The sequence below is a fragment of the Solanum verrucosum genome, unplaced genomic scaffold (assembly GCF_900185275.1).
Source record: "Solanum verrucosum unplaced genomic scaffold, falcon-dt-bn FXZP01000093.1, whole genome shotgun sequence".
NCBI lineage: Eukaryota > Viridiplantae > Streptophyta > Magnoliopsida > Solanales > Solanaceae > Solanum > Solanum verrucosum.
The window spans coordinates 1,228,985-1,252,125 of NW_026020065.1; the positions used below are offsets into that span (position 1 = coordinate 1,228,985).

Consider the following 23,141-nt stretch of genomic DNA (forward strand, 5'->3'; position numbering starts at 1 on the left):
ATCCACCATGAATGCATAAAGAAGGAGATGGAAAAGCTCAAATTCCAAACTCTTCTTTTTTTACACCTCAAATATTTTTTATTTCTTTTTTGCTTTAGTTTCTATTTTGGTGTCGTTTTGTTTAGTTTTTTTTTCTCGGTTTCTACAGATTTGAACAGGTCCCTATGTTTTGTGAGCATCTTTTTAACCAAGAGGAATATTACATAGAGGGATATTAATTTCTTCATTCCATGAAAATTGTGTTAAAGAGTATCACCATTGATTTCTATATAGAGGGTTTAGCAAGACATTAATTTTAACTTGAAGAGATATTGATTTCTTCACCCCTCTACCATCTTTCTTCCCCGGCCCAATCCTCCATTTCTCTCTCTTTCTTTCTTCCCATGCTCTCCAGTTTTTTTTTCTTACTTTCTCTTCCTCTCCAGATCAGAAACGAAATGTGCTACAATGTGTGAAGTGATAAATCTGATAATTTTGATGGGTGAGAAATAATTATTAAATGTCTTTGTGAAATCAAATCGAATGTGTTGTGTAGAATTGTGTACAAATATTAGGATATGTTGAGGTATTTTAATGGTGATTTATTTATATTAATGATAAAAAGAGGTTTATAGTGTTTCAAGTGATGGACAAAGTTATATAAAATATGACTAAAAGTTATGAATGATGAAAACATAGACAAGAATGGTGATTTTTATGATTTAGGAAAGTGGTGATAATGGTGGAGATGGAAGTTGTTGTGATGAGATCTAATTTGAAAAATGGAGAGAGATGGTTAAGGAAGAATGAGGGAGGAATGAAATGAAAAAAAAATGTTTTTTTTTTAAAAATAAATAATTAATGATGTGTCATTTAAAATCTGACGTGGATGACGACATGTCATTTTTTGTGAGCGTTTGAAGTTTACACAAAGCAATGGGGTTTAAAACGGTGAGTTCCGTTGAGTTTAAAGGCTCAGTTGACAAATAGTTAAGTAAAAATGTTCATAATACAAACGCATACAAGTATAAGAGTCCTCTAGACCATTTCGCCAATTCAAAATAACTTAAATATCACTTTTATATCTCCTCTAATACTAAATAATATCATACATAATATATGAAATATTTCTTCCAATACTCCACCTAAGTGAGACTATCTTAAGTGAAGTAATTTGGTGCACCGTCAAAAGGCTTCGAAGATTTATTTTGAAATAAGTCCCTTGTTGACGCTCTTTCAAATTCCGACAAATTCCTCTTTTACTCTCTGGCCATTCCCTCACTCCCTCCCTCTTCTTCCAAAATCCAAACAGTGTTTCACTCACTCTTCCAATTTCCGGCTGAAATTGGTACTGTAGGAAGTAAAGTAAGCTCGTATGCCTGTAGAACTGTATACCTCATGCCCAGTTCCCCCAAAACAGCTACCAACAAAGTTTCTTCTCTGATTTTTTGCTGTTTGGTGAGTGAGTTTCTCTGTCCGTGCAACTAACTACTGTAAAAATCTTACCTTTTTCATGGGTGTTTAAAAGTTAGGGTTTAGACATGGAAACCCATGTTTGCTTTTTACTCTAAACCCCAGAAACCTGATATTTTGTGTACATGTTTCTGTGTTAGGGTTTGAGATTTTGGGTGGAATCTCTTTTTAGAGCTGTTTTTGGGATTTAAGGATGGATGGAAGGAGGATAACTGCTAGTCCTCGCCCATGTTGTGGGAGGAGGGTGGTAGCAAAGAAGCGCCCACGCGGTGGAATGGATGGGTTCGTTAACAGTGTTAAGAAACTTCAACGGAGAGAGATTGGTTCCAAGAGAGACCGTTCTTTCAGTATGAGCGATGCCCAAGAGCGTTTCCGGAATATACACTTACAGGTTTGTTGGATCTTCTTCTCAATTTTGTCTTCTCAATTATTCCTAGTTGAGCTCCTATGTTTATGAGTAGAGGTTGAAAAAGCCTAGTTGAAATGGACTTCTTTTGGGGTTTTGGGGGTGGGTTGGTATTATTGAATTTAAGGTGGTGGAGCTGAATCCAATGATTACTAGATAAACAATGAGGCAAGTGGGAGAACTTAGACAGTTCTCGTTGATTTTAATGGAGCAAATTTTCATTAACCCATGAAGAGGATCATACATACCTATATTAAAAGTATCTAGAACTGGTCAAAAGATTTCTTCAAACAAATGAAAGGAAAACCAGACACACAGCTTAGATCATGAATCAACTAAGAGAGAAATCGAGTGTGCTTATTTGCCACTGCTTGAGTTTATGACCTAAAATAAGGTTGCTTTGGTGCTAGATCTTTCTAAGGGTGGCCTAAAACACACACATCAGCTCCTAATTTAATTTTTCTTAACCTTTGTTTGTATGCTTCATATGAAAATAACTCTTTATTTCCTTATAAGAGATACATGAGGAAAGGAGAAGTTTTTGTGTCTTAGCTTGCTAAGCAAGGGCGGAACTAGGTAGAGGGAAAGGGGTTTAACTTAATACCTTCGTTGAAAATTTACGTTGCGCAGTCTATTATGTTTTAGAAATATCATTGCGTAAATAGGTAAAAAACGATCTTATTTTTTTGTTGGTTGTATTAGAATGTTGAATCCCCTTGAGTAAGGGAGAATTCTAGTGAAGCGGCAAAGGATAACTTCCTTCTGGTCATATGTTCAAATTCTGGTGTGAAATTCTAATAATTTTTTGAATAAATATTTACCTCTGCCACTTTTCTTCTAGTAGTATGGAATTGTTGTTAGAGGTTTGCACATGAACAGTATGCTCATCCAGAGTTTGTTGCTAAAGGTTTATAGTGAAAACAGAGTATAGAAGTGGAGAAGCCGTTTATTGTTTTTGTTCAGAAAGTGTGACGTGCATTGTACAATTTTATTGGTGTAGAAGGGGAAAATACCCGGCGTTAATGAAGTTGGGGCTCTGGTTTGGTATAATGGGTTGAATTGTGTATGTTTACAGATCCAGATGTTTTAATTAGATTTACTTTGTGTCTTTTCTGCTGCTCATCTTGGTGATTTCCTAAGTTGCTCGGACTCTCCAAAAATGTTGCGGCACCTGTGTTGGATCCTTCAAAAATGCCATACTCTTGAAGGATCTGACACACACCCGATGACATTTTTGAAGGTTCCGAGCAACATAGGTGATTTCTGTAGTTTAGGCTTCACTTAACAGAGTTGGGTTGCATATCAGTCCTTTATTTATATATGTATTGGTAAGTCATGTTGGTCCGTTATTGTAAAAACAGACAAACTATTATATCTTAGGTGTATACAAGAGGTGCTCGGTTCTCAACTATGAAATTTGTGCTAAAATTAAGTACATAATTAGGAAGGATGAACTGAAGATTTTAACATGAGAACAGTCTCAATTTCCCCCCAATTTTTTTTTTTTTTTTTTTTTTTGATAACCGAGAAATCCGTCTGTGACCCGCCCTTTGGACCAATCACAGCCTTCTAAACTCGGTGGATAATGGGCCCGCCCCTCTACCCTTCTCCACTTAAATACCAGGCTTCGCTTTGCATGGTGTGGGTTGTCCATGGACTCGGGGAAAAGTATCCAATGTGGGTTGACGTAATCCCACTCGTATCCTGCACCCCCACCCACTCCTGCACCAGTCTCGTGTCGATACGGGCGCGGCAGTAAAAATGAAGAGTCCGCGCAACTTAGTACTGGCTATTTCTACTGTTGATAATTACTTTTAGTGACAGTGATCTCAGAGAACTAAATTTGCATGTAGAAATAGTACATATGTACCAAATTGACCAAATTTATTCAAGTGAATAGTTCAGCATTGATCTTGACCAAAATGAAAGTAAGAGAGTACACACATGGGATTTAAAATGAAGATATGCAATGTTTATTCACTTTGTTTCGTTAGTAAGTAGAAAAAGGAGAGTTCCCAAGCCATTTGAAATTGGATGTGGGGAGGAAAAAGTATATCCATCTCGCAGAACCAGTGTTGGAAAGCTCCTGTCCAGGCTGGCTTGGGAAGGCGAATGTAGACAACCTTATATCCTCATTGGAGAGAAGAAACAGGGTGTTAGTTGCAATATTAGTTGTAAATTTTTGTGGCTGTGCTGTAATATGTATCATGTTGAATGTGAATGCAAATTATCATATTCCTTATTGAAATAGAATAAAAATGTGAAGTCTTCTGTTTTTACCGGCAATGCCTTTTTCTTTAAATAAGCAGAGTATAAAGAAAAATGGTAATATTACATAATGTAAATGACACTATCTCTATTATTGATGTCCTAGACTCAATCTAGTCGTAGAGAAGTGAAATTGGGAGTACATTTGTATATAAGGTTTCAATACAACCCATGTATTGTTTTGTGATATAATACAAGTTACCAAGTTAAAAAAAAGAAGGTTTAGGAAGTATAATAAGGGGAAGGGAAATTAAAATTCGACGCAGACGTTAATACAAATTCCATCCTTGAAGTTGCTCTCTAAAAGTCACTATTTGGACTGTATACTATGGTCATTTAGGAATTAAATTATCTTTAGAATCACCTCTTCTTAATGAGTCAATCTTGAAAACCATCCACCAGATCTTGACTAACTATTAAATTTGATTTCTTTCATGTCTCTTCTTCAACCTTTTTCTGTATAAGTATATATCTATCCTCTGGTTTTGGCAAAGTGGAATGAACAATAATCAGAATCCTGTGTGATTCTTCTCTTCCTTTCGTCTCCTTTTGTTTGTCAGTTCTTATTTCTATGCTCATTCATCCATGCCCTGCACTCTTATCTCATTTTCTCCAGCATCTTCCTTTGCAAATTAGCCTCATACACCACTTCATTCCCAACTCCCCTTTGTTATGTTCAAATGTAGTTTCCTTAATTGCGTGTTTGTTAGAATCTTCGTTCTGAAGTTTAATGTGTTATGTGTTGCATTAATATGACTAACATACAATATAAAACTACTTTGCAGAAATTATATGTGCTAATCCCTTTGTTTCATTTTATATTGTGGTTTTTAACTGAGCATCACCCTCCTTGAACTTCACTTGTGGGGTTACACCAATTTTTTTGTTGTTGTTGTTGTGGTGTTTAACTTTGCATTGAGTTTAAGAAAGACATTTGACACATACTAAAATACCCGTAGGACTTGTGGTTTTAAAACTTAGGCAAACCAAAAAGACCTTGTTTATACTTTTGCCTACACCATGTGGCTAAAGGTGGAGTATTTATTAGGCAAAAGTATGCTTTACTAGATAGGTAAACGATGTTCTGAGATGTGTGGTGTCGGAATTGTGATATCTTTTGTCTACAATGTAGTGGAACCCTATATTAGGTGATCTAATTTATAGGTTGTGCAACACATCTAGTTTCAATGCATGCTTCCAATTTTGAATAATTATGTTGACAAGTAGCTCACCAGTTGCTTTCTTGACGCATAAATTTTTGAACAAGCCACGGTAGGCAGCTAGTGGTTTGAAAACACAGTGGAGGTGCTCTTGGCATCCTTTGTTTAACGGCTTGTTTTCCTAGGCTGAGGTTGCTGCTTATTCGTCTTATGGTACATTTCCATACAACATGACTTATTCCTTACAGTATGCATTCTGTTGTGATTTTGCAGTCTACTCAACGTCTGAGCAATTTGTAATATTTTCTTGGATTTCTATCTTTTATTTTTCCTAATTTGCATTTGGTGGTTAAATTTTGCATAAATAACTGGACAAATGTTAGTTGGAGTTGTGCCTTTCATGTCGCTAGAAACTTGTATACAGCTATGAAGCTGCAAAAAGATGAGAAGTATTTTGTAGATTGGATAAGTTGGGCTATTTTTTGGATGTTGCTTTGATGTGTCCTTAGTTATAAATTTTGGATGGTTTCTAGTGAAATTTTTCATTGTTTGTCCTTGAGATGGCATCTTATCTTTATGCGATTTAGCATGTAGTAATTGTGGGTTGCCTGAATATCAAAAACTATAATAACCTGACCCTTCGGGGTGGCCCAGTGGTTTGGGCTTGGGACATCCATGTTGGAGGTCTCAAGTTTGAAACCCTTTGCCAACGAAAGCCGGGGGTTTGCCTTCTGGGTCGAGCTCGTCGCACCGGGCTTGCCTAGTGCGGGTTACCTCTCCTATGTGGTTTGCGAGCTATTGCATAGGAGCGGGGTTTTTTACACTGTGCGTACCCAAAGGGTAGCGGTTGCGGGTTTCCCTTGTCATAAAAAAAAAAACTAAAATATCTCTAGTTGAATTAGTTGTTCATTATTTTAGAATGCTGCCCTCACCTAGCATGTATTTCTACTGAGTACTGACTATTTACTGTTTTTATATGTGGTTCATAGGAGGAATATGATACCCATGATCCAAAAGGCCATTGTGCATTAGTACTTCCATTTCTTAAGAAAAGGTCAAAGATAATTGAGATAGTTGCTGCCCGCGATATTGTTTTTGCCCTTGCACAATCTGGTGTCTGTGCAGCATTTAGCCGAGGTAAAGAACAAATATTAGTAATTCTCAATGTTATATTCCTTCTATGAGCACCTTTGTGATTGAAAGCAAATTGACACACATCTTGGTGGTACAGAATCAAACCGGAGGATATGCTTTCTGAATGTCAGTCCAGACGAAGTCATACGAAGTTTGTTTTACAATAAAAACAATGATTCATTAATCACTGTTTCAGTCTATGCTTCAGATAATTTCAGTTCCTTGAAATGCAGAACAACAAGGATTGAGTATGAAATTTTGATATTGTTGTTTGATCACATTTAATTTTTTTTTAAATATTGTTGTTTGATCACATTCTGCTAAATATTTGTTTTAGTTCTAATTCAATATATTTGTCAATGGTATTAGATACATAAGGAGGGGTAAACCAGATGCTGGGTTTGCTCTATTTGAGTCTGAATCATTAAAATGGCCTGGTTTTGTGGAGTTTGATGATGTGAATGGAAAAGTTCTTACTTACTCTGCCCAGGATAGGTAAAATTTTGGTACTGACGTCCTTCCTGTGATCAATTTTAGTAATTTTGTTTGATGTACTTATACAATCCTTTTTACTTTTGACAGCATATATAAGGTGTTTGACCTGAAGAATTATACAATGTTATACTCGATATCAGACAAGAATGTTCAAGAGATAAAAATCAGGTAACTTCATCACTTCTGCAAGCATGCATACACATTCTCATTTTTTGCCATGACTAGTTAGTGTTATAACTTATGTGCATGGAAATGCTCTACATAATCTTGCGGTAGATGTCATTTCCAGTATAAGGAAGTGTATTATTTTACATTTGCTGGAGTTGCTAGCTCCATTTGTTCCTATGCTTTTGTAATTGTATTTTATTTGTTTTTTTAATGTTCTCCTGTTTTAGTAGTCTCTCCGACTCTTTTTGATGTGTCCTAATGTTGGTGGCAGTTATTGTAGGCTTATCTCATCTATTACTATTATGGTTATGATTCTTTTGAGATACCTGTTAATTCTGGGAGATTGGGATGGACTATGCTCTTTTAAGTCTTGAGATCTGTAAGGTCGCGATTAAGTGAAAAGGATGGTTTCAATAGATAGAATAATGTACTTCTTGGCAGTTTGGTCTGTTGTGTTTATTCATATACACTTTTCCAAAAATGTGCAGTAGTTTGATTTCTTAAGAAATGGTTATCTTGACTTGAAATTTTTGTTCTCTTCCTTTTCCCATTTGCAGTCCAGGAATCATGCTGCTAATATTTACCAAAGCTAGCGGCCATGTGCCTTTAAAGATTCTCTCCATTGAGGATGGCACTGTTCTCAAATCTTTCAACCACCTGCTTCACCGAAATAAGAAGGTAGATTTCATTGAACAGTTCAATGAAAAGCTTCTTGTCAAACAGGAGAATGAAAATCTTCAGATTCTTGATGTGAGTTACTATCAGCTTTTCTATTGTATCTTTTAGCTTTCTTTATCGTCAAGCCTTATAGCTGTTGAATTTAATAGGTCCGCAATTCTGAGTTGACAGAAGTCAGCAGAGCCGAATTCATGACCCCATCAGCATTCATATTTCTGTATGAGAATCAGTTATTCTTAACGTTCAGAAATAGAACAGTAGCTGTTTGGAATTTCCGTGGGGAGCTTGTGACTTCATTTGAGGATCACTTGTTATGGCACCCTGACTGCAATACAAACAACATATATATTACTAGTGATCAGGACCTTATTATTTCATATTGCAAAGCTGATTCTGATGATCCCTTATCAGAAGCAACTGGTACGTCAGTATGAATTTAACATTATTCTTGATATTTGAAAAATGTAATATACTTTTGGACGTGAGATTATATCATACTCCCTCCGGTCCCTATTAAATGGTGGTTCTTGCTTTTATATTTAGTCCAAAATATATCTTTTCTTAAATAATCAAGAGAGTATTATCTTTTTCCCTTCCAACTTTACCCTTATTTACATGGGCGAATTTTTACAAAACCAAAAAACCTTATTAAATAGGTACAAATTTTAATAAGGGTAATTTAGTGAAAACATTAAGGGTAATTTAGTGAAAACACTTATGGGTCTCGAAGGGGAACTTTGGGGGACATAAAGGGGACGAGTGGTGGAATGGGGAGGTTAAAGTGGAAAGCAAGAAGGCTGCTTAAATGAAGTTGGTGGAGAGCAAATATGATGAACATGGAGAGGTGTAAACTTGTGAAAAAGGAAGTGAGGACGAAGGTTATGGCGGCTAAAATGACTACATTTAGACACTTGTATGAAGAACTAGAGAACAAAGGTGGGGAAAGAAGTTATATAGGTTCGTGAAGGTGAGGGACAGGAGGGCTCGTGACCTAGACCAAGTGAGATGCATTAATGATGATGATGATAAAGTACTAGTGGAAGAGGCACACACTAAACGAAGATGACAACCGCACTTCCATCAACTCTTAAATGAATGAGGAGACGAGAATATTTGTGCATGGTGATTTAGAGCACTTTGAGCGTCATTGAGATTTTAGGTATTGCATGTGTGTTAAGTTTGAGGAGGTTAAGGGGGCAATTCATAAGATGAGAGGGGAAGAGAGACTGAGCCAAACGAGATTCTTGCGGAATTTTGGAAGAGTTCATGCAAAATGGGTTTGGAGTGGCTAATTGGGTTTTTCAATGTCATTTTCAAAACAATTAAAGTGCCTGAAGAATGTAGGTGGAGTACAATGATCCTATTGTATAAGAATAAAGGCGAGGTACGACATTACAACAACTATAGGAGTATCAAACTACTAAGTCATGAAAGTTCGGGAAAGAGTGGTCAAGATGAGGATTAGGAGGAAACCCGTGTATTTCTGAGAACTGATTTGGATTGATGTCCGGTTGATGAACAACACAAGTCAATCATCTTTTAAGGAGAATGTTGGAACAACATATAGAGAAGAAAAGCGACTTGCATATGATGTTCATTGACATAGAGAAGGCATATGATAAAATCCCGAGAGAGGTTTTATGAAGATGCTTGGAGTCTAGAGGTGTACATCTGGTATACTATGTCACCAAAAATGTTGTCGCACCAATGTCAAATCCTCCAAATATGCATTACTTTTGGAGGATTTGACACACATGTCAACATTTTTGAAGAATCTAAGCAACATAGGTGGTATACATTAGAGTGATTATGGAAATGTTCGATGGAGCCAAAATCAGAGTGAGGATAGTTAGAGGAGACTCAAACATTTTCCAGTCAAGATGGGATGCATTAGGGATTAACTCGCAGCTCGTTTTTATTTGCCTTGGAATGGATGAATTGACACGACATATTCAAGGGAAAGTACCATGGCACATGTTATTTGCAGACGACGTTATATTGATCGACGAGACACGCCACTAGAACTTTGTAGACAAACCCTAGAGTCTAAGGCTTCCGGCTGAGCAGGACTAAGTCAGAGTATAGGAATGCAAGTTCAGTGTAAGGAGTTGAAGAGGGAGTGATGATTGATACATAAGTCATCCCTGAGTATCTTGAGTCTATAATCCAAGAAAACAGAGATTGACGAGGATGTTACTCACGGTATTGGAGAAGGGCGGATGAAATAGAGACGTGCATTCGATGTCGTATGTGATAAGGATGTATCACCGAAACTTAAAGGTAAGTTCTAAAGTGGTTGTTAGACTATGTTGTACGGGTGGAGTGTTGGCTAGTCAAGAGCTCGCACCTTCAGAAGATGAAGTAACAAAAGTGATGCTTAGATGAATGTGTGGGAATACTAGAAGAGACAAAATTTGGAACGAAGATATATGAGGCAAGGTGGGAATAATCTTTGGGGTGGACAAGATGTGGGAAGCGAAACTAAGATGGTTCGGACGTAAAAAGGAGGAACACATATGCCCCAGTGAGGAAGTGATGCTTAGATGAATGTGTGGGAATACTAGAAGAGACAAAATTTGGAACGAAGATATATGAGGAAAGGTGGGAGTAATCTCTGGGGTGGACAAGATGTGCGAAGCGAAACTAAGATGGTTCGGACATGTAAAAAGGAGCACATATGCCCCAGTGAGGAGGTGTGGGAGGTTGGTGGTGATAGGTTTGAGGGGAGGTAGCAGTAGAATAAGGAAGAATTGGGGAGAGGTGAGACATGACACATTTTCAGCTCACCGAGGACATATCTTAGATAAGAAAGCATGGATGTCGAGAATTAGGGTAGACAACTAGTAGGTACTTGAATATTTTCTCTCTTCCAAGTGGTATGGCTCTAGGCTGGAGCACCTATTTGTTCTCTTATGGCCTTATCAATATTATTATTATTATTATTATTATTTCGCTAGCATTACCTTGTTATTTGATTTTATTACTACTATTGTTTCTTTTACTTTGGTTATATATACTATTTTTATTGCAAGTATTTTTATTTCTTCAATATTCTCATCATAGCGTTTTACTCTTGCATTTCTTTCAAACCATGTTTTGGAAAACAATTTTTTTGAACCAAAGGTCTATCGGAAACAAGCTCTCTACTGACAAAGTTAGGGGTAAGGTCTGTGTACCCCACACTAATTTAAACTCCCAACCCAATTTGTTGTTGTACCTCTTACTTTCTAGGAGTGAATTTTTTCAAGGGGTGTGCTCAAGCTAAAAAACACCATATAAAATAGCTCTGAGGGAGTAATAAGTATGATTAGAGCTCCTTGTTAAAAAAATAAAAAATGATTAGAGCTGATATGCCTTTTATATTTGTATTTGTTCTCTTTAAAATATTGCTTTCACCAACATTGCTAAGCTTGGAGAAAGGAAGTAAATGATGTGGTCATTAGTCATGATCTGGATGGTTGGGAGTAGGGTGACTCAGTAGATTTTGATGCTTGCCTCGTGGTATTATTATTTTTGATGTTCTATTCTTGTTTATAAATCTCTGAATATGACTGATCTGGTTTTACAGCGGGATCGATCAATATCAGCAACATTTTGACAGGCAAGTGCCTCGCTAAAATAAAAGCAACCGAAAGACGTACTACAGATGATTGCAGTTGCAGTACCAATTGCAATGGGCATGGTGGCAGAAGTTGCAACGCTAAGAAGCGTATCCAAGCTTCTAGAACTAGAAGCACAGTTGCAGAAGCCCTGGAAGATATCACTGCCCTTTTCTATGATGAAGAGCACAATGAGATCTATACTGGAAACAATTTTGGGCTGATCCATGTATGGTCTAACTGAAGGTCGACATTGAATGCCATTCTCTGAATATGTCAAAAAGGTGACACAAATATGCCACGAGAAGAATTCACCATTGAATGCCATCTTCTCGTCTGGCTCGCTCGCTGTATTTTTTTTATTTTATTTTTAGTGTTACCCCCGAGAAGGGGAAATGATTGGATTTGTGACATCTATTTACTTCACAGTGCATGTCTGTTAATAATTTGGTTTACCCAGTGATATTTCTTTTGAACTAGAGTGAGTTGATAATTTCTAGTGTTGGGAGTGTTTCTTTAACCTTGGCTTTCTACTGAGTTGTACAGACGGTGAAATGGCTGAGAGCATATTCTACTGTTAACCTGCATTTGTGTAAAATTGAAAAGCAAACCATAATTTAGATGTGATGATGAATCAATTGAAAGTCGTTATCACAGTGTTTATAAAAATCAAGTCTAAACAAAATATTACAACAAATATCATCAAGAATCTTATATGCAAATGGTATTAGACGAGTGAAGAAGATATTGTATAGAATGTGCTGTGGTTGGCCTGTAATTGTCACCATAAATAATTCACAAATAGAAAATGATCTGGAATGGGTCTCAATCTTCTAAGTCTAGAAAGATAAGCATACATGAATAACGGTTCCATGCTGGTCATTTGCACTTTTGTCCCGATTTTGATTTTTAATTTTTGAATTTACTTTTTCACAGTGTATAAATTTATATTTTCGCATCATAATATTATCTTGGTGTTTGATTTCTAAAGGAAAGAAACTGCAAACCAGTTCATTTGAACACCAGCCCATTTGAAGAGTAAAAATTAAAGACCACTTGAACCTCATTTGAAAGACAAAGATTAAAGATCAATTCATTTGATGGATAAATCACGCAATTAAATGTTTTCATACGTGATATGTCTGGCTCCTTCCCTCTTGTTTTCTCTTTAATGTTGTTAGTACAAATTTTACTGATAAAACAAGAGAATCTACGATAATAAGTATTACCTTCGTCCACTTTTAATTGTCATAGTTTCTCTTTTTAGAGTTAAACGATAATAACTTTGACTAACATTTTACGATGTATTTTTTCATCATATTATATGCAAAAAATAGTAATTTATAGTAATTTTCATATAGTTTTTGAATTTCTAATTTTTTTGTTTATAATATCGAGTTAATATAATCTAATTTAACTTTGAAAATTAGTCTAATTAACTTTCGAAAAGCGTATCATGACAATTAAAAGTGGACCAGTGTAATGGTCTGCTAGGACGAATACTCCAAGCCCCAAGGTGCAATATTTTGCACGAGGTAAACGCTTTTGCCTATTTAAATTTCTAATTGAATAATCTTTATTATAATAAATTCGCAAAATTCGAGATACGTGGAGACTGAACGAAACTAATTAGTACTTATGTAACATATTTTTCTTTTTAGTTTAATCAAAATTTGAAAATAATTAGCATTACACTTTTCTTCTATATGTAATAAAATAATTTATAATCCTATAAATGTTAGATAGGTTTAATTTTTTTATAGCTATACAAATGCCATATCATAGCTTAGAATACGAGTTTTAAAAGTTTTTATTACTTTTTATTAAAAAAAATCATTATCGATTCAACTTATTTATGTCACATGAATGAAAAGTGAGGAATAGAAAACTAGCAATTGCACTGCCGTAAATTACGTACCTAATTATAATAGTAGTCAATTAGTCACTATCAGGCTTCGATTTACAATTTTTTTTTTGGCAATTAGCTGACATTTTGTTAATCACCAAGTACTCAAACAAAACCAGAGCATACATCTAATGAATGCTCATCTAAATCCAGCACCTAACTTCCATATATATATATACATATATATACCAAAAAAAAAGACGCATAAACTAAAAGCCAAACGTTATAGCTCACAATCATTAGGGCATGACTTTAACCATAAAAAATGTCGTGTAACGGATGAGACTGCTCACCTTTTAACCAGAGGTCTGGATTGGAGCCATATATATATAAAAAAAAATCCTTGATAAGGAGAGCTTCCCCTCAAATGGGACCCTACTGACTACATGACACGAATTCAAATTAGTTGGACTCCAATACAAATATCGAACATTAGTATATCCTCAAAGTAAATGTGATTTTAGCTAAGGTTCGCCTTTAAACCATTTCAAGCAATGTCAAAAAGCTATATGCATGGAACGTACGTGATTGCTTGCATTTACTCAATTAATGTTTAATCCTATTTGTAGAAATTAATGTAAAGGATTTTTCTTTGTTTCACTTTTTCTTTAACACAACAAAATTAAAATTTACCCTTTCCACTGTTGGAAACAATTGCAAACTACTCAATCCTTTATATAGTCAGTTAGTTACAGCCAAATTTTTAAAATTAGAATGCTAATCCCTCCCATTCCAATTTCTATGAGATCGTTTGATTTGATATAATATTTTTTTTAAAAAAGGATTTCTTTTTTGAAATGTGTTCTAAAAAAAGCCTCAGATATTTATATGTGTATAAATTATTTCTTTAAAAAATTTAAAGAAAAATTTTAAAGTTAAATTATGAAAATATGCCTTTTTTTTAATGAACTAAATAAAAAAAGGTGTCACGTAGACGGAGACAAAAAGACCAAAGACAATTAGCAGGAAAATACTAACAAAGAATCGGAGGAGAAAGCAACAATACAACTTTAAGAAACAATACTTCCTCTTTCCCAATTTAAATATCTTAGTTTGAAAAATAATGAGAGACGTTGAAATTCTCTGTTTTGAACTTTGTTAGAATGTTGAAATTGAAAAAACTATATAGACATTTTTATTCGAAATAAATTTAAAAATAAAAAAAATTAAGACACTTAAATTGATATGAATGGAGTCAGAAGATGAGATGACTAGTCAATAATTTTATACTATTCAAACTTAAGTTTGAAAAAAACAAAATTAAAGAAAAAAAAGAGTAGAGAAACATTACATGATGAGGCAATAATAAACACATCTAACATATTAATCAAAGGTTGTCCCCACTTGCACTGTCTCCTTGGCTTTCTTTGTCTTTCATTCTGCTAATTAGGCAGCCTTTTTCCAAACGCAATCTCACAAAATACAGTAAAATTAATTTGGTGAAATTTGAATTTTGAAGTTTTCAAAAAATGAAATCTTGATTATAAATTAATTAATCATAATTATGTCATAATAACACCCATTTTTATGACAATGATATACGTTTTGATTCTCTACAAATGCACATATTTTATTCTCTACAACACACTGTTTCTTAGCTTACTCTTCTTTTTATTTATTTATCTTCTCCCTCACACTCAAAGTTGTGTGCTTTTTGAGCTTTTAGCTTTACACTCCACTGTGTTTGTCCACAATTTTGAAAAGAAAAAGAAGAGACCGTCAGTTTTACATTTTAGCTTCAAATCCCACTTCAATCTTCATTTTCTGTAAGTAACTCCACCTGCATTTATACATTTTTTAACAAACCCAGAAAGAGTATTACAAGTTGATGCATATGGATTTTTTTTTTTGTTTTTGAAATTTGAGTTCTTGTAAGGGTGTGCATTGACTTGATGGAACATGGGGTTTGCTTGTCGGTGGTCCTTTTGCCCCAAGATTGAATCTTTTTAAATTTAGATCTAATTTTTCAATGTGGGTTGGTGGGGTCTTCATTGTTTTAGCTCAATTCTTGGTTTACTCACCTTTCACACTTTAGATTTAAGTTGTGTCATTGTTGGTGCCATAGAAATATTTTAGGCAATCTTGCTTGGATTTTAGTTCCCCTAAAGCTATAATATGTAAAATCTTGATCAGGTGATGTATTGATTTGGTGGCTATTTTTAGTGTTATTCTTGGTGTAAATGTTTGTTTCTTTCCTCAATCAAATAGATACGTAATGCAGATGATGAGTTTTCTATCAGGAGCATCCTAATATAGGGATAATGTGATGTAATTTAGTGTTGTTTTTACCAGGTTGAGTGTTTTTGAGGGATCAAGATGGTGGAGGGAGGTGTGGATGCTGATGTCTTTCTGGAGTATGTTGAATTTAAGATTTTTCCGAGCCAGGGGAGGTTAGACTTTTGTTTTCTATTCAACTGATTTCATTCGTGTTGCGATCTCATAGTTCTTGCAGTGGTATCTTTAAGAGGTTTGATCAATCTTTGACTCATTGTATTCTTTGGTCAAAATGAAGTGGATATTATCTTTAAGATTGACAATTCATTGATCAAGTGCAGCTAATTTAAAATACCTGTTGTGTTTGTATATAGTTACTGTAGTAACACAATGCTTAATGAATTCGACATGGATGCTACTTTGGATAATGAGCTTGTTCAACAATTTGTTTTTCCTTCTTGACATAGGTATGAGACACTTATGATCTATGGAGACAAGGTAGAGGCAGCATCCTCGGGGCTTCTGAAGCAATTAGTGCTACATTCTCCCAAAATCAAATCATTGCACTCCAAAGGCTCAGATTCCTGCTTCAAATTTAAGCCTCTGGGTAATCTTAGTGATGCCAAATGGTTTACGAAATCCACGTTAATCAGGTTTATTCATACAACATCATTTGTTTCAAACTATTCCTTTGTTTGTTCTAAGTGCTCATATTCTCACACTGCAATTCCTCCCCTTTTCAGGTTTCTTCGTATTATAAGTTCATCAGATATACTTGATGTGGCCAAGGCAACTGTAAATGAAATATCACAGCTTGAAGATGCTCGAAAGTTTCATCTTTCTTTGTACTCAAAGGTGCTTTGGGTTTTTAACATCCTTTTTGCTCCTTCAATTATTTCATTGAAACATGTGGCAAACAGAATACTAAGCTCGTTTACTCTTTTAGGGTCCTCAAGTTCATACTAGGAGTGAGGAAACAGGTTAGTTCTACTATTCTGTGCTTGGCAATATTAAACATAAAATCGCATCATGTCCTATTCTGCTTTGAATTATGCCTAGACTAGTTTGACTCTGTTGCCTCGCAAGTGATATCCTTTCTTATTCTTCCTGCAGATGTCAGCTACTCAAATTGTGCGGCACCAACAGTTGATGTAATTCGATCTCTCCTTTTTTGTGAATCATCTTCTTTATTTCACAGAGATTATAGCTTATATATATTTGAAGCTAACATGATTACTGATTTCTATTCAGGATGATGATAACCCTTCTTCATCAGATGCTTCCAAGTATGTCCTTGGGACTCTTTAAAGTTTATATTATATAGTTATTCCAGCAGCTCCTAAAATTCTCATTTGAACAGGAATGAATTATTGCGAGCAATGGACTTGAGGCTCACTGCATTAACAGAGGAATTAGCTGCTGTTTTTGACCAATCTGTTGGCACCAAATGCTCTTTTGGGGATATCACTAACATAGAGAAGTTCTCATATTATTTTGGAGCTGTTGACTTAAGGTAAGTTAACGGACTGAAAAGGCGACTGAAGCCAGAAGGTTTCTCTTTTACGTACATCAAATCATGTCCCCCTCTAACTATGTAACTTTTTGCACATGAATGGACATGGTAGGGATCAAGCCTAACTCCCCACATTAAGGACTCACAATCCTTAATGATGGGTTGATTAAAAAATAAAATATAAAAATTATGTAGCAATTTCTACGTTTTGTCAACATTTCGCTGAACTTTTAGTTTGCATACTATTATGAGTGATCATGTTATAATGGAAGCCACATTTACCTTTTGGTTCAATTTTAACTACCAGAACAACAACGACAACATGCCTAATGAAATCCCACTAAGTGGGGTCTGGGGAGGGTATAGTGTACGCAGACCTTATCACCACCTTGTGGAGATTGAGAGGTTGTTTCCGAAAGACCCTTGCCTCAAGTGCATCAAACCCAAGTAAAAGAAGAAGAAAATAATATGAAGAAAACATAGTCATTAATACCCTTGTAGCAGTGCAAAGTTTACAAGAAAAAAACACTAACAATGGTAAAATAGTGTGATAATCGCAAGCACAATTAAAAAAAAAAAACAAGAATTATAAGGGTACTACTAGTACTACGACATGCACCCCTACTATCCCTCTACCCTAATATGCGACCTCCACTCCTTCCTATTGTGGCATGGAAGGAGTTATTTTCGAATTATCAATGAGTTGATCGGAGGTCTTCCTAATCCTTTCTAGTGGACATAGAGCCATTTGGTTGAGAGGAGAGACTTGAGTTCTGGATTTTGACTTTGTCAAATTAAGGTGACTTAGCTATCCTTGCTCACACGAGGAAATTCCATCTTGAAGGCCTTGGTGCTTCTTAGTTTTACCAGTTTAGATTGTAGCCCTTTTTCTGCACGTGTGTTTGTTATGGAGAGATTGCAAATATTCTTCTTCCAATTTCTTTTGATATAATGTGGGAGAGGGGGAATCATTCAGTTCCTTGGGGCAATAGGACTTTGGAAACTAAAAACTTCTGAGTAGTGAATGTTTTCTTTCATATGTAGTTTAACTTGTAAATAGGCTCGTTCTACCTATCAATGATGTGAAACTAAATCTTCTAGAACCGAGATATGTGGATTTGGTAATGACCAAGGATGTGCTGTCTATTTTAGGAACTGTCTGCAGAAGTTTGTTGCATTGAGGCAGGAGAACACAAACGGTGATTCTCTTGGTAAAGAGCCATCTCTCTCTAAAAACGATGCCAGGAATGACAAAACTGGTCCAGTAGGGAGTACTTCTAAGACATCCAAACCACCACAATCAGATACAGCTGTGAAATATAGTGCCTCGCCTGCGAAAGCAGCACAGCTTGAGAGGCAAAGCTCATCAGCAAGTGAGGAATCAGCTTTGACAAGTGAGGAGGAACAACCATCGATGGAAAGGAGTCGGACCCTTATCAGATCTGCATCACCAAGGAGGTCTGCATCTCCAATGCGAAGAGTCCAAATTGGACGCTCTGGCTCACGACGATCCACTGCTTTAACAATAAAGAGTCTGAACTTCTTTCCTGCCAGGGAAAGGTCATTCTCTCATAGAGATGAATCTGCAAGCGATTGTGATGAGCAAGAACATGAGCAAACCTCAAAAAAATCTGAGAACAATTTACAAAGAATGAGTGTGCAAGATGCAATTCATCTTTTTGAAAACAAACAGAAAGGTCAAATAGTAGATTTTCAGAAGACAAAGTCATTATTGAATGTCTCAGTTGCTAATAAGGCGGTATTGAGGAGATGGAGTTCAGGGGTGTGTGAAAGTGCTAATCCAGTAGATGTTGCTTCTGGTGATCTGACTTCCCTGGCAGCCAATAAATTGGAAGATCAAGAATTTGAGAGCACTTTAGAAATGAAGCCAGAGTCTTATCCTACTCCCGAAATCTATGATGCTGAGGCTGCTGACAATGATTGCAAATCAAACTTACCTGAAGAAAGAGCATCTAGTCCAGAGGAAATGAGAAAGGAGTGTCTCCCTAACCAAGGTGAAGAAACAGATCAGAAATTAAATGCCTCAGTTGAATGGACTCGAAAAAAGGAAGCAGAACTAAATCAATTGCTGATGAGGATGATGGAAACCAAACCTACCAAATATCAGAACTTGGCACCTGGTGATAGCAAACTCCAACGTCTTCCCAATGAGTGTAGAGGTGGCTTTTATGATCATTACAAAGAAAAGAGGGATGAGAAACTTCGTGGTGAAACTACCAGGAAGCAAGCAGAGAAGGGAAAACAATTTAAAGCACTGCAACAAATTCTTGATGGGAAAAAAGCTGAGATGGTCTCAAAAAAAGCGATTAATGATAGCAAAAAATCAAATATAAAGAGAACACAGAAAGCAGTGAAGAACTTACCTGAATCTTCCAATTCCAGAAGTGGAACTCCTAATCCTGCTGTTGTTAAGAAAGTTCCATTGAAAACATCACCATTGCCAGCTACCCGCAAATCATGGCCATCTGCACCTTCACCAAGGGCTGCAGGGATATCACCTGCTAAAACTCCAGGTACTACACCTACCCGCAGAATATCCCAGCCAGCACCAGCCGCAACAAGGTCAAGCGAAAAGGTTGAGAAATTACAACCAAAGACAGTGAGAGCAACTGAGAATGGTACCAGAAGAACTGTTAAAGGTGTAAGTGAAAAGAAGTTAGAAACTGTGACAAAAACTAGCAAACCTAGAAGATCCAAAGTTCAGCCTGCATCTGAAGATTCTGCTTTCTCAGCGAAACCTAAGCTCAGCAAGGTAACAAAGAAAAGTAGTGTGATGCCTCTGGAATCAAAGGAGACAAAGCCTTTTCTTCGTAAGGGCTCACGTACTGGATCTGCTCCTAGCTCTGGTCTTGGTCCAGTTGTAAAGGTTAAAGTTGCATCTCAGCCTGAAGAGGGTGTGACGGATTCTGTTGATTCGGTTAAAATGGAAGAGAAAGAGATGGCTTCTGTTTCTTTTGATCATGTTAATCAATTGCAGGATAGGGGTCTTGAAGATTTAAAAGTCCATGAGGATAAAGACTCTGAAGCTCAGGCAAAGAGCCCCCAGAAATGTGAAAATGCAGAAAGATTTGATATGGTCACTTCAAATGACACTGATGATTTTGGAAGGATTGAAGATTCTACCCCAAAAGAAGAGGTCGAAGGAGAGCCAAACATCTCACCTAATGCCTGGGTGGAAATAGAGGAGCTCGAGGCTAAGTCTTTTCCAAGTAATGGTGATTTCTGTAATAATGATTCTTTGGGTGATGTTGCACCTGTAAGAGTCTCAAGTCCACGAGTTCGTCATTCTCTTTCTCAAATGCTGCTCGAAGACAACGGTGAAACTGATGTAATTGACTGGGGTAATGCTGAGAATCCACCAACCATGATCTATCAGAAAGATGAACCTAAAGGTTTAAAGCGGCTTCTGAAGTTTGCTCGAAAAAGTAAGACTGATGCAAATTCAACTGGTTATTCAAGCCCCTCTGTCTTTTCTGAGGGAGAGGATGATCCAGAGGATTCTAAAGTTCTTACTAGGAGAAGTTCTGACAATCTATTAAAGAAGGCTACACTTCATGCAAAAAACGCTGGGCAACAAAAATCGTCATCATCTGAAGTCTACGAGATATCTGGTATTTATTCTTGCTTCACATCAAGCATTTCATTTTCCATTCTGATCACTGTTTTAATTTGTTAATTTTAATCATTTCATATATGCAAGAGTGTTAAATTACTTTCTGATGGTCTTTGGTTGATTATTGTTATGGATTCTGGACATTTCTTTCTGTTTGCAGCACCAACTAGTATAGGCAAAATTGCTGCTAAGAAATTGCAAGAGGGACACATCTCAGCGTCAGCGACTACAACAAAAGGTTACTATGTTCTTTTTTTTTCCAATTCAAGTTTGACTTACTTTATTGCCATAAACTTGTAATGAGTATGTTTTGCTAACATTGTGGTGCTTTTATGTTTCAGCAACAAGATCATTCTTCTCTCTTTCAGCATTCAAAGGAAGCAAACAAAATGATGCCAAGCTTCGATGAGAAACCTGCCTTAGTATAGGGGGATAAAATGTTGTAGCTTGTAATGTTTCTGTTTCTTTTTTAAAAAAGAAAAAGATATCATAACAGAACAGCGGCCAAAGCAGCAGATTCCATAGCCGCTGTTCTTCTTTAGAGATATCACCAAGTGAATAATTTGTTCCTATTAGTAAAGAAAAACATTTTTTTCTTCTTGCAAGGACTTTCTATAAAGCATAATATTACCATTTACCACTTCATCTCATTCTTATGTGTGAAAAAATGGAAACAGGAATGTTCAACTTCAAATGAAAGCAGGAATATTCCAACTTCAAATGAAAATAATAATCCAAATTAACTTAATTAACATATCAAAATATATCCTCCCGTCTTTTTTATTTAAACGAGAAAAATGAAACCTATGGTAGTAGAATTTTGTTGGCGTCATAATACAATTTTGTTGGTGTTAGTCGAAACGTAAAAGAGAAAACATAAGATTTAATGTGGGTTGGAGATCCTATGTCTATCAAAGAACATATGCCTTTATTAGTACGCCAGTCTACGGTTATGGTCAAACTTATAGTTGCTCGATGTAAATAATAAACGATGTACCTTAATACAAGATATTGAAAAAACATAATAGGGTAGATCAAAGAGGATTGAGAAGATGTTCTTTTATACTAGTTCTTGAATCTTGAAAGGTACTAATATTCTGACCATTAAAACAAATTTCGGAGGAACATAAATATAGTTGATGTTTCTTATAATAATAATAAAGAATGTACCCTATACTAGACAATGAATTTACTATAACAGTTTCGTAAAAGACCCATCCTTACAACACTAGCATCCAAACAATGTGGCTTCGTAAAATTCATCCACAAATTAAACTAAAGTTGAGTGCCATTTACTGTCAAGCAGAATAGCAATGTTTTCGTTTTCATCATTAGTTGGTCCGTCTACATCATTCAGTTCATCGGAGCGCCACCGTCTTGATCAGTAGCGTCTCCATCTTGATCAGTAGCATTCCTAAATCATGTTCATTACCATCTCCATCTTGATCAGTAGCATTCCTAAATCATGTTCATTACCATCTCCATCTTGATCAGTAGCATTCCTAAATCATGTTCATTACCATCTCCATCTTGATCAGTATAATTAGCGCCCAAATCTTGTTCATTAGCATGTCCATCTTGATCATCAGGATCAATAAATCTTGATCAAGATGGAGATGCTAATGAGCAAGATTTAGGCACTAATGAGAAAATTGATTTGACGACAAATACTGATATACATCAGTGTATATATATATAGAAAGGCCACTTCCTGATAATTCGAAAAGGAGGGAAATTTGGAAGTAAACTATTTTCCTTCATTAGGAAGAAAAATAAGTTTTATTTTTTTGTTTTGCCCTCCAAGACTATTTTCCTTTTAATTTCTCACACTAGTCATTTGGACATTTTATTTTGCATTCTTACACATATGCACACACTTAAAAATTGTTTAGGATACCAAATATGTTTTCTTTTTTTCCCTTTTGTATTTTTCCCCTAATAATAGTACATATATTATTCGACTCTCTCTCTCTATTTATATATAAAGCGTTTATCTCATAAAATCAATTATTATGCATGAAAAATAAAAACTAAATTGATACATACGTTGAATATCGTTATGATCTACTTAAATGTGGTCAGAAGTCATTTGACTCTTGCTTCGATTCAAATATGAATATGTAAAAATATTAAATAGTATAAAAAATTGATTGTATAATAATTATTACAAAGCATAAAAAGAAAAATAAATAACATTAAACTCATAAGCACAAACAAAAATCTTCAATGATAACTAAAAGATTTGAAATGGAAATGAGAAATATGTGATCTATGGAAGAAAAAAAGAAGCATGACAGATATGACAGATATTTATTTATACTAATAAGTGTAGTGACTCATAAATTGTTTTTTCAACATTATTAAAATCATTAATTGTTTGAATAATTAAGATAGTAACTTTTGGTCTTCTCTAAGTAATAGAAGATTGAAATATTGAAGAAATATAATGACTTTTAAAATATTATGGAGTAACTTATAAGATTATTGTGTCTGATTCATTATGCAACATTAATA

The 23,141-nt window shown here is 35.5% G+C and overlaps 2 protein-coding genes across 6 annotated transcripts; both read left to right on the forward strand.

The window, feature by feature from the left end:
• Positions 1 to 1,253: 1,253 nt before the first annotated feature.
• LOC125823729 (uncharacterized) lies at positions 1,254 to 11,880 on the forward strand. 2 transcript variants are annotated; one of them, XM_049503105.1, is made up of 9 exons: positions 1,260 to 1,437; positions 1,593 to 1,843; positions 6,276 to 6,423; positions 6,518 to 6,668; positions 6,790 to 6,915; positions 7,003 to 7,083; positions 7,641 to 7,833; positions 7,911 to 8,181; positions 11,330 to 11,880. In XM_049503105.1, exons 2-9 carry the CDS (start codon positions 1,646 to 1,648, stop codon positions 11,602 to 11,604), a joined length of 1,443 nt encoding a protein of 480 aa, XP_049359062.1. In that variant the 5' UTR covers positions 1,260 to 1,437; positions 1,593 to 1,645; the 3' UTR covers positions 11,605 to 11,880. The 2 variants fall into 2 exon arrangements, with proteins under 2 accessions (XP_049359061.1, XP_049359062.1); XM_049503104.1 differs by having other exon boundaries at positions 1,254 to 1,843.
• A 3,120-nt stretch (positions 11,881 to 15,000) lies between these two features.
• On the forward strand, positions 15,001 to 21,264 carry LOC125823708 (uncharacterized). 4 transcript variants are annotated; one of them, XM_049503076.1, is made up of 11 exons: positions 15,001 to 15,032; positions 15,559 to 15,656; positions 15,948 to 16,133; positions 16,224 to 16,344; positions 16,427 to 16,459; positions 16,590 to 16,631; positions 16,732 to 16,766; positions 16,841 to 16,993; positions 18,146 to 20,625; positions 20,788 to 20,865; positions 20,969 to 21,264. In XM_049503076.1, exons 2-11 carry the CDS (start codon positions 15,583 to 15,585, stop codon positions 21,034 to 21,036), a joined length of 3,270 nt encoding a protein of 1,089 aa, XP_049359033.1. In that variant the 5' UTR covers positions 15,001 to 15,032; positions 15,559 to 15,582; the 3' UTR covers positions 21,037 to 21,264. The 4 variants fall into 4 exon arrangements, with proteins under 4 accessions (XP_049359033.1, XP_049359032.1, XP_049359035.1 ...); XM_049503075.1 differs by lacking the exon at positions 15,001 to 15,032 and adding an exon at positions 15,121 to 15,399; XM_049503078.1 differs by lacking the exon at positions 15,001 to 15,032 and adding an exon at positions 15,154 to 15,399 and having other exon boundaries at positions 16,224 to 16,335; positions 16,427 to 16,460; positions 16,594 to 16,631.
• Positions 21,265 to 23,141: the final 1,877 nt, after the last annotated feature.